We start from the raw sequence: 16,236 nt of genomic DNA, 5'->3' as shown, positions 1-16,236 counted from the left end.
TGCCGTGGCCAATTTCTTCGCGCTGTCGGCTTGTACTTCATTGCTGAAAAGGCCGAACTTGCGACAAAGGTGTTGCAGTCGCTTGACCCATGTAGTCCGCAGGAAGTTTTGGCTGACACAGTTGAAGACTCTGCGCACCCACCTATCTTTGTGCATCAGTCAGAGCCTACCGTCGTAGGTTATTTCGCTGTTTGCCTCGCGAGCCTCGAAGGTAGGCCAACCGAGGTCTCCCAGCACCGCCTCGTTAGCCACTCGCCCATGGCACCCCGGCGCCAGACGTCCCACCGCTCGTTGGCCACACTCAACCCACTCCCTTGTGGGCGATGCCATGCAAATGACTGCGTCAGGAAATGATAGTGCGGGTACATGAACTGTTCCACAGCTCGTGGACCATAACAAAGCGATTGCAGCCCCATAGGCGGTGCGCTTTCGCAGTATGTGTCCCGCTCGCTGTTTCAGGTATTACTCATGCCTTGCTGTATATTCTGGCTACGTGCCGAACCTAACGCTGAGACATCGATTAGGTAAGTGGACTAGCTGTTTGGCGTCCGACTGCGCTGAGAATCACAGTACTACAGACTTCTTTGCTTTGAAGTTCAGTCCAAGTGGTGCTATGGCTTTAGCGCATATGCTGATGAGGGCCTGGAGCTCTGTATTTGTCTTTGCAAAGACTAGGTCTGGTAAGATCCATCCGTCCTTCACACCACCGCTGATGTAGCTTAGCGTGAATCCCAACCGCGCATCCAAGAGCGTGCGCTCCATCGGGGGACAACGGGCAGCCCTGCCTCAACCCCTTCTATCGGAGCGACGGTTGCGCCACCTCTAGGTCGATCGCGCGGCGAATAGATGATAGTCGTTCTTTAAGACATTGCTAGCATAACTGCATTTTGTGGTGAATGCACTACATCAGCCACGGAGCAAAGTCAGCGCGCTGCGAATGTGTTAGGCCGACCAACCTGTGGCAGAACCACTGGCGGAGATAGTTACAGGCATTCCAACTATGCAGCCTTCTTTAATCACTGCCATAGCCATGTCACTGCAAAAACCCACTACTCCATGACTGCGCTACCGTCCACTGTGAGCTGCCTCACGCACTGACCCACTGCGACGTGCGGTTGGGGACGTCAGACGATGCCTGTTCGAGGCAATGACCGCCACCTTTCCCGAGCCACAAATGACCTGCGCAACCAGTTTCTTTGCTATGGTGTTCGTACCTTAATACCACATACACACAGGACGGCACCGTGGATGACAGTTTTTAGGAACAGTGCTGTTCAAGACGACGCAACGTCCACGTGAAGAAACACATCTCCTTGCAGACTGCAACAGCAGAGCGTGAATCAGGCCTATTGGCCCAGGCTATTATGAGGCTGTTGAGCATGTAACCAAGGTGGACAGCCTTGGAATCAACAGACTCAGCACCCACAAGTGACACAAGCTTTCTGATCAAGGGGATGCCAGCAGACATGCACTCGGCAGGAGTGCGTGCTGTAGACATGTGCGTCTTCAGTCAACACACAGGAAAGGAACCCGGCTGCATAGCTTACAAAAACAATTTTATTGTGTAAAATAGCAACAAGAGTGGCGGAGCACGCAAGAGGGCACTCCATTGGCAGCACATGACGTACTGTGGGAAGACCTTGAGACAAGTGGACGCCGCACGTCAACATGACGGCAACAGCGGGACACTTTGAAACGACGGGCCACCAAGGCCGCTAGGTTTGTTCTGTATAGACATGCATTGCAAATGCAACTCACCTAACTATCGCCAATATGAAAAGCACAGCGAAGAACTTGGGCTATATATGTACTTGGATCCCTTGGACAGGCTAAAACGCAAGTTACAAGACAGCTGCGCCAGAGTGCAGGTGCAGTTGATATAGCTGCAGAAAAGGATATGTAGGACAATGGTGGCTTGCCCATCTTGATTACTTCAAGATGAGAGCAAATTAACAAAACAAAAACAGATGTACGCACACGACTGCCGCACTGACCTGGCCTCTTTGCATTGGCTTCAAGATGAATGTTTAACCCCCTTCCTGCTCAGCTAGTTTACTGCTTTGTAAAAGTATCATAATAGTTTCTCATTATGTTATTTCACATAAATTGGTTTCATATGCATGCATAGGCCTCCCAGTAAAGAAAGAGGGGAGGAAGATGTCCTGGCATTGCCTTTTCGAGCCTTCTGTAAGGAACTAAATGAGTGCTCCCACTTCCTCCTGCCAATTTCTGAAGGCCACTGCCTCCTCACTTCATCCCCCCTCAATGCACAAATATGGCTGCTTTCCCATTCCAGACAAAGAGTTGGCATCTTATCCAGTTTTGATTTAGAGAACAGACTACACTGGCAGTACTAATGAATATAAAGGTCTCTTCTGCTAGCTGCAGGGAAATGTTACTCGATTTGGTGTGAGCGATAAAGTGGACTATGGGAAATACAGAGCAGCCACATACAGGCACTAGTGCAGCCATTTACACAATGGTTACACATAGATGACAGCGGCTGGTGTGTTGCATACTTACAGTGCACAAGCCAGAAGCTTTGGCATGTGCCTGCCTACAATTCAGGAAAACGTTGGCCTTCACAATTGATCATTTTCACGATAAGTGGTTCTCAATACTGTTAAAAAAAAAAAAGAACATGCAACTTCAAGGATATGGACATCTTTAGAGAAGTAGTTAGGAAAGCAAACAAATGCAGTATTGCTCTCCTGCAGGCTGGATTTGAGATGCATGTACAGTCATGAGCAAAAGTGGTATACAACACTCAGCCGGTGGCGGAGCTCGAGAAGACTGCATCCCAACTTTATCTAGCAACAGCTATCTAAGGTTGAGACAATGGTGGCAGTGCCCCACTTTATCTACATGCATGTGCCGATGTCGCTCTCTCTTACGCTGTTGCTAGATGGCATTTCGATGCAGTTTTCCTGAGCTCTGTCACTAGCTCATTGCTGTATACCACTTTTGCTCAATACTGTATCTAACATTTTCTATATTTCCATTCTTGAAAATATCTTTTCACCAGAACGAAGAAAAAAGCTATGCAAGCAGCTATGCACACAGCACATCATCAAAGTTTTAAAGTTCAAGAATGCTGGTATACTTTCTGTGGAACAGTATGCTTCATAAGCTGAGTGCTCCTTACCTGGACTGTTACGCTGTAAGCACCAAAGCTGCCCATGCTACCTTTCTGGTCCAAACCACCAACAAGCAGACACCAGAGTAAAGTGCAGATTAAATTATCCCAACCTTGCTTCTCAGTGATTACCTTTAACTTAGACCATGCTTAGTGTGTAAATCATTGTAGCCCTCTTACCAAAAGAAAAGCCTATTTTCACCCCTGACTGCATTGTCCTTTGGTACTAAACAGTGCATCAAAGCCCTTGTCATCCATGTACTGCACCCAGCACCACCTAGCCACCAATGAAACACAAAGTACAACAAGCAATGCATAGACAATTGGCCTCCTTGCAATGAGCCTCAAGAGTCACACTCACTATGAACTATGATGCCTAGCATACTGCAGACGCTAGATCCAATGCATAAAGTGCAAAAAGAAGACAGGGTTAAACAGGTTGTTAGCAGAACAACGCCATCATCCCTTTTAGCTGCCTTCCCATTTCACAGTTCCTCCCGACATGACCAATTGGCAGGTGACTAGCCTCTAATGGCAGACATCTTCAGCAATGCACTGCCCCCTGAAGCCTCAAAAACAGCAGTAAGCCTCCAGCAACAGACAAGCAGGAGAAGGTATCAGTGACCCAGGCGACTGCAGACCATCCAACATGTTCAGAACAGAGCCCACTAAAGGCCATGAGACAGCAAACGTGATTGGGCCACTTGACAACCTCACTGAATGGCACAATTTTTGGACTCGCCAGTAATGCTTGTACCCTAACACAAACAATGACAATTTTAAACATTCATGTTAGGCACAAACTGAGAGAGAGTAATTACAGTTTACATGCAGCCATAAAACTGTCCAAGCAAAGCCATTGCAGTGATGAAACAAGGCACTCTAATTGGAGTGTATCAATGTTAGACTCAGTTCTTTGCTTTACACTTGCAAAGTATTGACAATAGCGGAAGAAGCAAGGATAAGGCAAGCGCCTGCAGAACAGTTCCTGAGAAACAAGTCCGCAAAAAAAATAAAGCAACTTGAAAATGCATTAATGCGAACACCAAGTTTCTCACATTTCAAATGTGTGCAGTGCAGACAAAAAGCCACGGTAGCTGCACATTAAGGGTGCTACTTGAAATGCAGCTCAATCAACAAAGGCCACTTTTAACCAAGCACACGATAAAAATGGGGAAAGTACCAACAGCGCATCATATATTATGTTGAAACCCTTGTAAAGCCATTGTGTACACTTATCCCAGGTTAGCACCTTTGCTTATAAAATTTTGTCTATAAGCACAGCATGCAGTAGTCTACAACATGGCCTAAACTGGCTTCCCCATACATAAAGGAACTGGTACTCTTGACCGCAATGTACAGTGCAATTTCTGTGGCCTTGAGTACATCTGAAGCAGTACCAAGTCTTAATGTAGCATATTAGCAAGAAGACATCAGAAACATACAATCTGGTAATAAGTGGAAAAAAAAAAAAAAAAAAAAAAAAAAAAAAAAAAAAAAAAAAGATGCAGAAAATACTTCCTGCTTCTCTTTTCTTAATGTGAGACTAGCCTCCTATCAACCTAAACAGCTTTACTGAACACGATTCGTTCTTGACTTGAAACACTCAGATATCATTAATTGGCAAACATTAACAATGGCAAGACGTGCGGCTAAAGTCATTCAGATGTTTGCTAAACCTCCAGAAAAACGCCGAATAAAAACAAAGTAGATCTCATGTGCAGCCTGCCACCTTTCCAAGTATAATACAAGGCAAGGAGGCAAGTGAAGCTGTACCAACTACATCGAATGCAGTTTAAATAGATTCAGTTGTCACTGAGGCACTTCAGTGCAACAATGGAACTCTGACACACAGATATGATGTAAAAGGTTACATGTTCATTACCTGTGGCCAAAAACATACTTGATTAGTGCTGCAGAAACCCAGCAGGAAAAGCAGTTCTACTTGTTGTCGATGTACAGCATGTTTACTTTCAGAGAGCTTACTCATTTCGGCAGCACAAGCACAATAAACATGCCTCATAGCATAATGCTGATTCGTTAAGAATGACCGTAATGAACATTAAACTGCCTCAGAGCCATGCTTCTGACATACAACAGACTGTCTTTAAGACAAACACAATGGGGACAATAAGGATCATAAATTGTTCCCCCCATTCTGAGAAATCCTGCACATGACGTCATCAGTAAATCATTCAGCTGCTGGCAATTTCAGCAGCAAACGCTCCTATGAAACATGGGAGAGTTTTTTTCATGTGTTTGCAAAAGACAGTTACTACCCTTGCACCCCTCAAAAGTGCACTGTTGGGTAAAAAGAAAAAAAAATTGCCTAACTGCATGTCACATTCAATGTCAACCGAAATTCTGCACTTGCTCGGCTTGAGTGCCTGCATGCACAAGCCTGTTCAAGTTGTTCTAAGCTTTCTTGTTCTTGTCTCCTTTGTTACATTTTTTTTTCTTCAAGAATAAAAAACACTCAAATGAATCCGATGCTTCCTGTTATGACCACAGGGTCATAAAGTTCAACACTGGGTTAAAGTTCAACACTATAATTCATGTTAACCAAGTACATTAGGGATAGTTCGTCTGCCAAATCTTCCTAACATTGCCATTAGCAGGGAACTAAACAGAGGTCTGAAAAATAAATTGACACTTTCACTGTGCATTGAAAGAATACTTAAACCAGGCCTCGCTAGGATGATGTACCACAGAGGGGCCCTGAATGCACACATAAAAGTGTAATAAAAGAGGTGCATGGCTTAATGTGACCCCGAGCTGCTCATGTACAGTCATTGCACACAGCAGTGGCACTGCACTGAAAACAGAACAGACTATGTAAATAGCAAGCAGGTTCTGTCAGAGCGTAAAATGAGTGTATAGCACTTTGCCACTGAAGAACATGAGAATTCAAACACCACTAAAAATACCATTACACAAGTTTCACATCAGTGCACAGACACTGTGTAAACTCAACTGCATTAAGAACAGGCTAAATACATCAGTTGTGGTGGCCAGATATCCAGAAACAGCTTAGCCAGGGCAGATATCTGTTTATCCACATAAGACACACATCATGAAGGCCAAAGGAATGAACCTAGCCCCACAGAGAACTGCTGTGACAATGATGTCTTTCTGATTGATAGACAACATACACGCCCTGTTAGACACGCCTCGTGACAAAGGCACAGTGAGACTTGGAAGATTGCAGATGTGTAGGCATTAAGAGCAAGCGCCACACCGGGTGACAAAGATAAAACTCTTGACAGTCACCTGTGCATACACGCTGCACCTCAACAGCAGTTACCACTCAGAAATTCTGCCAAGGATATGCTGGTAGAGACCTTAAGTCTTCTTTGGAGTTGCAAGAGGAGCTTTGCAAGTGTAAAACCTGTGTGTAAAGAGAAAACAGCCTCGGTGTAGCACTGAAAGCTACACAGGAGGCAGCTGAAGTTGAGCATGCTAGATAAGAGCCAGTACTCTCATTTGGCCAGCTTTCCTTTGAGTGCAATACAGTTCTAGTTCCCGCTTCACACATCATTCACATGAGTTGCCTGGTTTTATGTGACAACCTGTACAAGCTTGCTATTTGATATTCTGTGCACCAGCAAAAATTTTGAATTCCCAAGAGGAAAAGTGATATGGCGGGCTTGTACTGATTTCAGATCAAAACACTGCTCACAAGACTATGCATAATTGCCACATGTTGCACAGCAACAGCTGTTAGGGACACATTTCCTAGTTTGGCGGCATTAGCGCCATCGACATGACTTGAACGAGAAACAAGAAACAACGGAATGTGGCACGTTGCCATACCACGGAATTGCGGCATCCCCAGTACGCAGCAGCAGGAACAATACATTGCTTTGCCTGCATCTCGGCATATAGAAGATTCAATGAAACACTGAATGGTGCATTGAGCACCACAAAAAAAAAACTGTCACCGAATCTTGCGTTACACAGAATCAGCAATCGGTGGCCAGCTTTTCAAGATGCAGTCTGTTAACGACACTAAAAACAAAATACCCCCCACCTCCCCACCCCCCCTCCCCACTGCTACGACGCCTGTATACCCAACAGCAGTAATCCGTGAGCATTTTTGTCAACAGCTACTCCGCGGAACCAGTTCACACTTGCCCACTCAGTAGCAAACTGGGGAAGTAAACACCCACTGGTGTCACTGCAGCAGATAAGGAGCAAAGGAAAACTTTGAATGTGGGCGCTCACACCCCATTGGCCATTTTGCACTGTCTCGGTGCTGTGTACTAACAACATCCTTTGTGACACAATTCTGAGGGCACGTGCTTGAACACACCTTAGGAGCTGTTTTTTTTTTTTAAACTTCTAGGTACGTCTTCTCAGTGGTTCGGAGCGAAACATAACCTACCTGACTAATTTTGTGAAGAGAAAACTGTCTACATTTGTTATCATTATGCCCAGCAAGAGTCCGTGACACAGCAAGTTTCAAACATTAGGGAGGTGAAATGCTAACTCCCCAGTAAATGAGTGAAAGAGCTGCCAATGTGCTGACACATCACAACCATCGAAGTCATGAAATCAATGAATACATACCTCATGATTTCAAAGTGAGAGACCTCTGCCAAGCTCAGCACTGTCAAGGAGGCTAAGTGTTCCCATTCCTGCAGCAGGCCATTTCTAGTTTCAGGCTGAAGGGGATGTTTTATCTTTGCCAATCACTAAATGATGAAGGAACTGTGAAAGGTGCCCAAGGCTTAAGCTGCTATGTCAGCCCAAATTCATTCTTTTTCTTTTGGATACATTTGCACTCTTATCAGCCAAAAGCTCATCTGAGAGACCAAAAAAATGCTCTTCTAACATAAGCATGAACAGTATGCCTGAAATGCTAAGTGAATGAGCAGAACACAGCAAAGCGGAGAGAGAAATGGTAGGACGAATACAGATGATGTATCCAAACTATAATATTAGAGCATAATGATGACAGGGAGGAAAGGAGCAGACAACACAAATCCTTTCAGTATTGCCCCCTTTCATCACTCTCAATGCTGCACTTTACAATCGAAGTATAAATCCTCAAAAAACTGGCCAATCAGCTTTCTTTCTGCATGATTGAGTCAGCAAACGCTCTTCCTAACTGGCTCAGTGGCCACAGAAATTTTTTATTCTTTTACAGGCATGGGGCAAACAGTCAGCTCATAATTTTGGAGCAGTGATGCATGGTGATAAAAATAGATGCACAATTTTTTTTTTTTTTTTTTTTTTTTTTTTTTTTTTTTTTCAGTGTAGGAATCAGAAGTTCATCTCCTCTGGCAGATTTGATAAAACGAACTGTTACAGAAATGCTGCACAAAGCTTGCTGGCATTAAATTAGAAAATGAGTTTCCTGACTTGCCTCTCCTAACCAGTACTAGCTTCCTGAGTACATTTAAATAAAAACCTGGTGTTGGTAACTGCCTTTCAAAATATTGTGTGCAATTATACAAGCAGCTCCAATTTCCACACAGCATGCGATCCAACTGTTTCTGGCCAATTGCTACAAATCCCCTATGCTAGTCATAGCAAAAATCACAACTTCAATTGCTAAGTAACTGTTGAGACAACACAAAAAATATAATATAAAAGAATAGAACAGGCAGTGGTCTGCTCAACATGTGACCACAAACGCTCATATAACGCCGATGGTTGTCATAATCACCAGACTCCTTTGAACTCGTAACAAACTCAACTATGTCGCAGCTATCATTTGGTGCACATTGTAAAGAGAATGGAAGGCTTGGCTGAAGACTCATCTCCTTGCACTGCTTCAGCTGCCTTTCAGATATCCTTACTTCATGTGGCCAATTCTAGCTAATCCTTATTGGTTACCGGCTGTATTAGCTGTAGCTATACTCCATTTCGTACATAGTGTGCAACACTGACAATGCTGTACTTGTAGTGTTGCATGTTGCTCTGTCACATATCATTTGGACTCCTGAAAGCTTCGGTGAGGGTTTGAACCAAAGCAAAGAGCAATATAAAGCAGAATGCTAGCACAGTTAAAGTCAACCTGATTCAAACACTGGGCCATATGATGATAATTTTCACTAGCGGTAAAGTACTTGTTGGGCGTGGATAAAGACACAGTGAAAGGCGTCCCAACCATGTATCATCTAATGCACATATAATGTTTACTTCTTAATGTCCTTATCAGTGCTAGGATTACATTGTGGTAAGACAAAAAAAGAAGAGCAGGAAATTGCCAATCATGCTTGTTTTTGTTGCTTTTGCTTACTTTGAACATATGGCAAACTACATTTCAGATATGCATGAATAATTGTAAACCAACTGCCTAGCTCGGCTGTGTTGCACACCACGTCAGAAATGCAGTATAAACCGCAAACCTAATGCACCATTTTACCGAGATGAGACTGGTGCGGTCACTTGCAAACCGATGTAAGGCTACAGCAATTCAGCCCTAACTGAACTTGGTGATGGAAATCAGTGACTGTGCTCCCCCGTGCCATGCTCCAGTGACTGGCTGAGGCGGGCGAGCGAGGCCAACCATCAGGAGGCGTCATCCCACAGGCACTGCGTGCGGTCAGGCACAGGAAAGCGGAACTCGCGGCATTTGCGGCACGAACGGATGCCGCAGCGGAAGGCGGCCCGGCGAGCGTCGCGGCACCACTTGAGGCCGCATGGAAACCAGGCCACGCAGAGCTGCAGGCGGCAGCCGCATGGTCCCGACGCCTGGCGTGGCAGGGCGCCACAGCGCAGTCCTGTGGCCGCCTCAGCAGCTCCCGTGGCTGGACGCACGGCGGTTTGTAACAACAGGGGGTCCTGACCGGATGCTGAAATTTGAATCGCACATGCCCAGCTGAGAGGCACATCGATGAACACAGTCCTGTGGTGACAGCCTTGGCCAACAGAACTGGGCAGGAAGGATAGTCTCCTAAGACTAACGTTCAAGGATTTCTTTTACCGATTTGGCCAAGGCAGTAGCAAGAAATAAAACAAGGTACACTGCTTTGTCACATCACTGAAATAGTGATAGAAATAATCACACCATGAACAACAAGGCACTAAACCACAGCAGGCCCGTTCAGCATTCTGCAGTGTGCGAATGCACCTGACTTGCACCAGCATGTATGTAGATGAGTCTATGAAGAGAGCCCTCATGGGAGTGGTTGGGACTTAATAGTTGTGCGGCTGCAACCTGGGCCATGATGAACTAAACATAAAGTTACGCACATAATTGCAAGTACATATTAGGCTTCCAAAGATGGCATAACCTTCGCTTCAAATTTACATCAAAAGATGGCAACATATATTTAGTGAGATCACTAGGGTATCACAAACTACTGCTCTCTGCGAGACTGTTGAAAATTAGTACTTTAATCATCTGCACATATTCAGGCAAATCATTCTATTCTGCCTATCTAGATCATTAATCATCATGCTTTAAATTTCGTCCCCTGGGTTACTAAGCATGAGAATATCATCAGCAAGCCACAGATTACTGAGGTATTCTCATTTTCGAGTAAAATCCGATTTTACCCAGTGTTTGCACCCCAAACATGTTCCTAAAAAATCGGGTAAAACCCAATTTTTCCGATTTATGGAACAACTGTGCCCACGGACCTGCTGTGTCCCCAGTTAGCGTGTGGGTGAGAAGCGGCCTAGGCGGGCTGACAGACGGACAATCGTTGACTGCAGGACCCGTGGCAGCATCTAATGTCAGAGTCCCGAACAAAGCAGCGTTCAGCTCGCGCACACCTAGGGGCGATATTTACACATTGCAGATTCTCAGCACTTCTAACAAGCGTTCGAAAAGGGAAGAAAACAAAATACGTTGGGTGTCTGATGCAAAGAACACGAGGATTTAGAGTATACAGCGAAAGACTCTGAAAGCAGCCGCGCACTAGTGTGCAAGTACTGCAACACCGAGATGGTCAACGATCTAGCAAAGAAGCCCTACGACAGAATTTGCGAGCATCTCGCATCATCCCATCATAAGGAGTTGAAAATGGCTGTCCAGGAAGCTGCAAAGGCGAGAACATCTCAGCTAACGCTCTTTGACGTTACCTGTTGGCAGCGTGAGAAAGAAAATGAGGCAGATGGCGCGATTCATGACTTCGTTCGTGACCAGGCATACTGTGGAATCAGCATTCACAAGGTGGACGGACCTCTGGGGGATATCGTACGAAAATATTGCAAGGCTGCTAAATCTATGCCAACAGGACGACTTTGGATTAAGTATCTGGAAAAAGCTTTTGACAAGGATATGGCGAAAATCTGTGATGATATGCAAGCCGCTAAAGTGAGTGTTATCATCAGCGAATCCCCCGACATCACCAGAGTGCCTACCATTAGCATTCTCCTGTGTTACTGAAGTGAAAAAGCAAAGCAGCCTCAAGTATAACCCTAATTGTTACCCACCAATCAGGGCAAACCGAAAAATTTTTTAGTTTGTAAAATTAACCCGATAAAACCTAAATTTCAGCGTGTTTTCATGAAAAACCGATTTTACCCTATTATTAAGTAAACAAAGTAACACCCGATTTCTAACCCCCAAATTTGAAAAATATACAACCTGAGAACGAATAGCCATAAGTATTCTCCATCAACCCTTATCCACAACTGTCCTCATTCCAGGTCTAAATAAGCACATGGTGAATAGTGCTGGAGAGATCATGTCTCCTTGCCTAACACATTTCCTTATAGAAATTTGTCCTTCTAGCCTCACTGAGCCTAATAATATCTCTTTTATTTCCAGCTAGTTTCTTGAACAGCACTGCTGGACTAGACTCAGTAGACAAAATTCTAGCAATAAACACTGCCAGGTCAGTTTCCAACGGCAGCCTGCCTGGACTAAGAGATTCTTAACACTCTCCACTTCATCACACATCTGACCACTGCCGCGGTTAGTTGCGCCGTAGTCAATGGGTACCGAGGGCTGAGGGTTAGTTGGTACATTCATACAGGAGGTCACCTTCAATATTTGCATGCTTCTGAATACTGGCCTTGCAAATGAATCTGAGCTGTCCTAGACTTTTATGTGTGTGGCGATGTCACGCAATAGTCAGATGGTCTTTAACAACCATTTTTTTATTCAAGACGCATTTACTAGAAACAAATAGTAGTTGATTAAAAACATGCCATTACAATAGTCTATAGAAGGTAAAATGAAACTTGAATTTACCTCCTTTTCCCTTTTTGTTATAAGAGCCATCCCTTCTAAACAAATATACCTTTACTCATTCACTGATAGCCGAATTTACTATAGCGGGATTGAACTTAATATGCAAATTCAGATGCCAGCACGAAGATGATATTAATGTAATGTCAATGTATAACAGCAAACTGTTCATCTGCCTGGCTTGCACTATATATCAGTGTAGTTCTTAAATGATGCACACATATAATAAATTACGGGGAAATCTACAGGGAAAATGAAGCATGCTGGCAACATCATTGTTCTAAAGAGACAGTGCACAGCACATAAATTGATGATAAGCCTAGACTTGAAGAAACACTGTTATTACCTTTGTTTTCTTAGCCTAACACCTTTACTTTACCAATACAAGAAGCCTTAAAGAACAAAGGAGGGATAAGACTAGGCCTCATACCCTAAAATCCTCTTAGTGCCAAAACCACACCTGCAAATGTAGCAACAGCACAAAGCTTGGCCCCAATTCAGATTATCATAAATAAGGAACATAAAATTTATGCGGAAACTGTAAAAATTCAAGTACATTTCAGTTACTTATCAATGCAACCTTCCGTGACAGAAAATGTGACACCATCATGCAGCCAGCACTGGAGTTAGAAGTGCAGACTAGGTGGAACAACCAACGACATGCGTGTGCAAGGACAGCATAATTCAAGAAGCTCGAATCATGTTCAGTCGAGACTGCAGGGTTCGGCTGTAAAAAAAGAAGTTAATGCAACCCATGGTTGTTGAGCAGAAAACAAAAACAAAATGAGAAGTGACAGTGAGAGCTAAATGTAGCACAGTAATTAGTATATGCAAGAACACAAGGTAAAAGGAAACTTGCCTTTTAGCATGGCCATTTAGTGCAGTTTCTACCTCAATAGCCAAGCTGCAAATAGGCTGCATCTATAGTACTCCATTTCATACACAGCATGCAACACTGACATAACCTCCCTAACCCCCCGCTCCCAATGTTTGCACATAGAAAGTGTCATGTTGGAGGTAGACAAAGGCAACTACCAATGTGACAAGTTGTGCTGTTCATTCTCCTCAGGCTTCGTTTTTGTCCCATCCCTCACCAAGCTCCAGAGAAATAAGAGTGACACGTAGATGCAGTGCTTATCCATCAACCATGAAAAAAAAATTTACCATTTGTGAAAACTATAATATGATGTTCAGTGACAGAATGCCTAGATTGCTGTGACAGGGATTTGCAAATGCCTTTTGCATTATTTCATATTGCTCCTCCTTTTTGTCTAAACACTCAAGTATATTTTTGCCGGTGCACTAGTTGTGCAACTTCTGCAGCCTTGAGTGCAAAGTGTGAGACGCAGAGTAGTCAAGTACACCAGACAAGGCACTGACCCTGTCGAGCGGGTGATGTGGCCCATGCCTGCATGTCCCCCTGGCGGGCGAAGGTTGCCTGCGGGGCGTCCGCACACAGTGTGGCCACATGTGGCGAGATAAGGCCTGCCCGTGAAAGGTCCACACTCAGGTCTAGCTGCACCAACTCCCGACCACGGTCATCTTCAGGCTCCCGTTCAGCCAGCGGGTTCCTCTGCCACAGGAAAGGAACCAAACAAGCATGAAAATCCCTCCTATAGTCAGACACAAAATAAGAAAAAAAAAAAAAAAAAGAATCTGTTGCTAACAACAGGCTATGCCTGCATTACAGAGCTGACTGATTGCAACTGCAAACAAAATCAGTTTTTTAATGTTTGACTATTTCTAAGCAAAATGTATGAAAATCCCAAAGCTTAAACATTTGTCTGACAGCCAGCTTTCTGTTAGGTAAGCTTTCTGGATGAAAGTTTGTCCCTGTCACATTACAAAGCAACTTAAATGTAAGAACACACCATACCAGAGAATTGAAGCTTTAAGGACTTTCACTGATCCTGCACTAGACTGAGAAGACAAAACTAGTACCGGCTGCTAAGTTTAAAGTACAGCCCTCGCCCATGCTGGAAGTGCCCTGACCAAAGCTGCACAAAAGCTGTGCATTTTTTAGTAACCACCACATCAGCCAAGATTAGAAACGCGAAATATCCAAAAATTTTGAATGGGTTAAAAAAAAACAACTAAAGGTTTTAAAAAATGTTTCATTAAAAAATTGGAAATTTAGAAAAACAAAAATGAAACATAAGGCAAGAACATTAATAAAGGCTTTATCTTTATCAGATCAATCATACATAAGCAAGCTTAGGCTGTAAACCGCATAACCCAATGCATGTGATGTGAGCCAATTACTTTCAGCAGTACTACTGGCTGCTTGCATGTTGCTGGTGCTGTCTCGTGACTAACGCCTCTATTTTATCGAATCAGAGTGTTTCAGTCACTTTGCACATGTCACCAGCAGCATACAGTATTGAATGACAATTCTTGTCTATTTCTACTAGCCAGTAGAACAATGGTTTTGGCATAGCCACTACCAATCCACGAGTGCCTTACCACAAATATTAGTCCACCTGTCTGTCAAAACTATCAGACACGAAGCATTTGTCAAGATCCCAACACGGTGCTTTAGTCGAGTGTACTCTCAAGGAGCCTAAGTGGGTTCTGTGGTTCTGGGCGTGTGCTTCATTTGATAGCATGTTCAGTCATTTTGTGCAATTGACATCTTAAAGTAAAGCATTAAAAGTGACTTGTTGCGTTCAGCCTGCCACATCTAAGTTACCTGCCTTCAGTACACTTCATCGTAGCATGAACGTCTGAAAGATGCTGTCAAAATAGGTCATGATAAAGGCCCTCGGTTTCTGAGCTGGGAGACCAGAGTTCAATATCGGCCATTGCAGCTGCGTTTTGGTGAAGGTGAAACGCAAGGTGCCCGTGTGCTGTCTGTTATTAGTGGACGGTAACGAATGCCACGCACACAAAATTATTTGCAGCCCTCAGCTACAATGACCCTCATAGCCTGAACTGGTTTAGGACATCACACTCCATAGAAATCTTAAAACAGGCTATGACAGCTACTCTCTAGTCTTTTGCTGAGGCACAGGGTAGTGGTTTTCAATAAATAAGCAAATAAACCGAAATAGAGGCAAGCACTCATAAAACAGTGAAATTGCATTAGGAAAATTTCTATGTTTCCTTAACTTTATGCTCTGCTGAAAAAATAAAAAAAAAAGGTTTTTCCCTAAAATTTCAGGGTCATTTTTCGGGCTTCACATGTCTCAGCCAAGAGGTCTTGAATTCCGTGCTAGCACTACTGAACTGTATAGACCTATCTATTCCCATTTGCTTTGTAACCAGAGATTTCCCTGGACCTCCCTTGTTTTTCTGGAGGTGACCCCCTTAAATTGTGCGTTTTTATCTATGCTGCTGACTACAAAAGATGACATTATTGTTTTTCCTCTGCTCTTAAAGTTAATGCAATGCCCCCCACCCTCAGATGTTTAGATATCTCTTGCTTCTCTCAAATAAAAAAATAACAAGTACTCTTAAGGTTGCATTTCTAAAAAAAGAAGGATCCTCGTGAAATAAGGCTACAGAAACAGGCTACAGGACAACATCAATGTGCGCAATACTTTTAATGAAACCTTGTGGAAAGACAAACATCTGACTGCTAGTAACCATTATAACTGCCTGCATAACAACAACAGAGAAACAGAGACAGCATGCCGAATCCACAAAGTAGTTTGCTTTGCCATGACATCAATTTGACGCAGGCATGGGGAGAGAAAGAGGAAAGCAAACTGTGGAAGGATGAAGGGGCAGACAACAGCCAACCGGCTTGGTTCCATCTTGGTTTATTGTATTCTTAAGGGACCATATGCTACCTTCAGCATGCTTTTAAGCTCTAATTGAATGTATTTGGCTACAGTACTGCCAATTTTTAATTAAGCTTATAAGAGAAACACACAATTTATTTGGGAAAGGTTTCAACGTCCCTCGCAGCGCGCAGAGTAGTTTCCGCTCCCTTGTGTGCGTGCTTGTC

General features: G+C 43.8%; 1 protein-coding gene across 1 annotated transcript in view; it reads right to left on the bottom strand.

Annotated features, from left to right (window-relative positions):
- Positions 1–1,535: 1,535 nt before the first annotated feature.
- The window catches only part of oaf (BRICHOS-like domain-containing protein out at first), a 36,451-nt gene continuing 21,750 nt past the window's right edge, over positions 1,536–16,236 (bottom strand). The window contains exons 3-4 of the mRNA XM_084606085.1: positions 13,668–13,860; positions 1,536–9,939 (exon numbers count right to left, since the gene is read on the bottom strand). Of these exons, the coding sequence (XP_084462211.1) occupies positions 9,656–9,939; positions 13,668–13,860 (477 nt within the window). The 3' untranslated portion in view covers positions 1,536–9,655. The remainder of the gene's footprint in view (positions 9,940–13,667; positions 13,861–16,236) is intronic.

The sequence above is a fragment of the Amblyomma maculatum genome, chromosome 6, assembly GCF_055883805.1.
Source record: "Amblyomma maculatum isolate TAMU_Amacu chromosome 6, ASM5588380v1, whole genome shotgun sequence".
NCBI classification, from domain to species: domain Eukaryota; kingdom Metazoa; phylum Arthropoda; class Arachnida; order Ixodida; family Ixodidae; genus Amblyomma; species Amblyomma maculatum.
The sequence above is the reverse complement of the archived record's forward strand: the minus strand, read 5'-3'. Positions and strand labels throughout refer to the sequence as shown.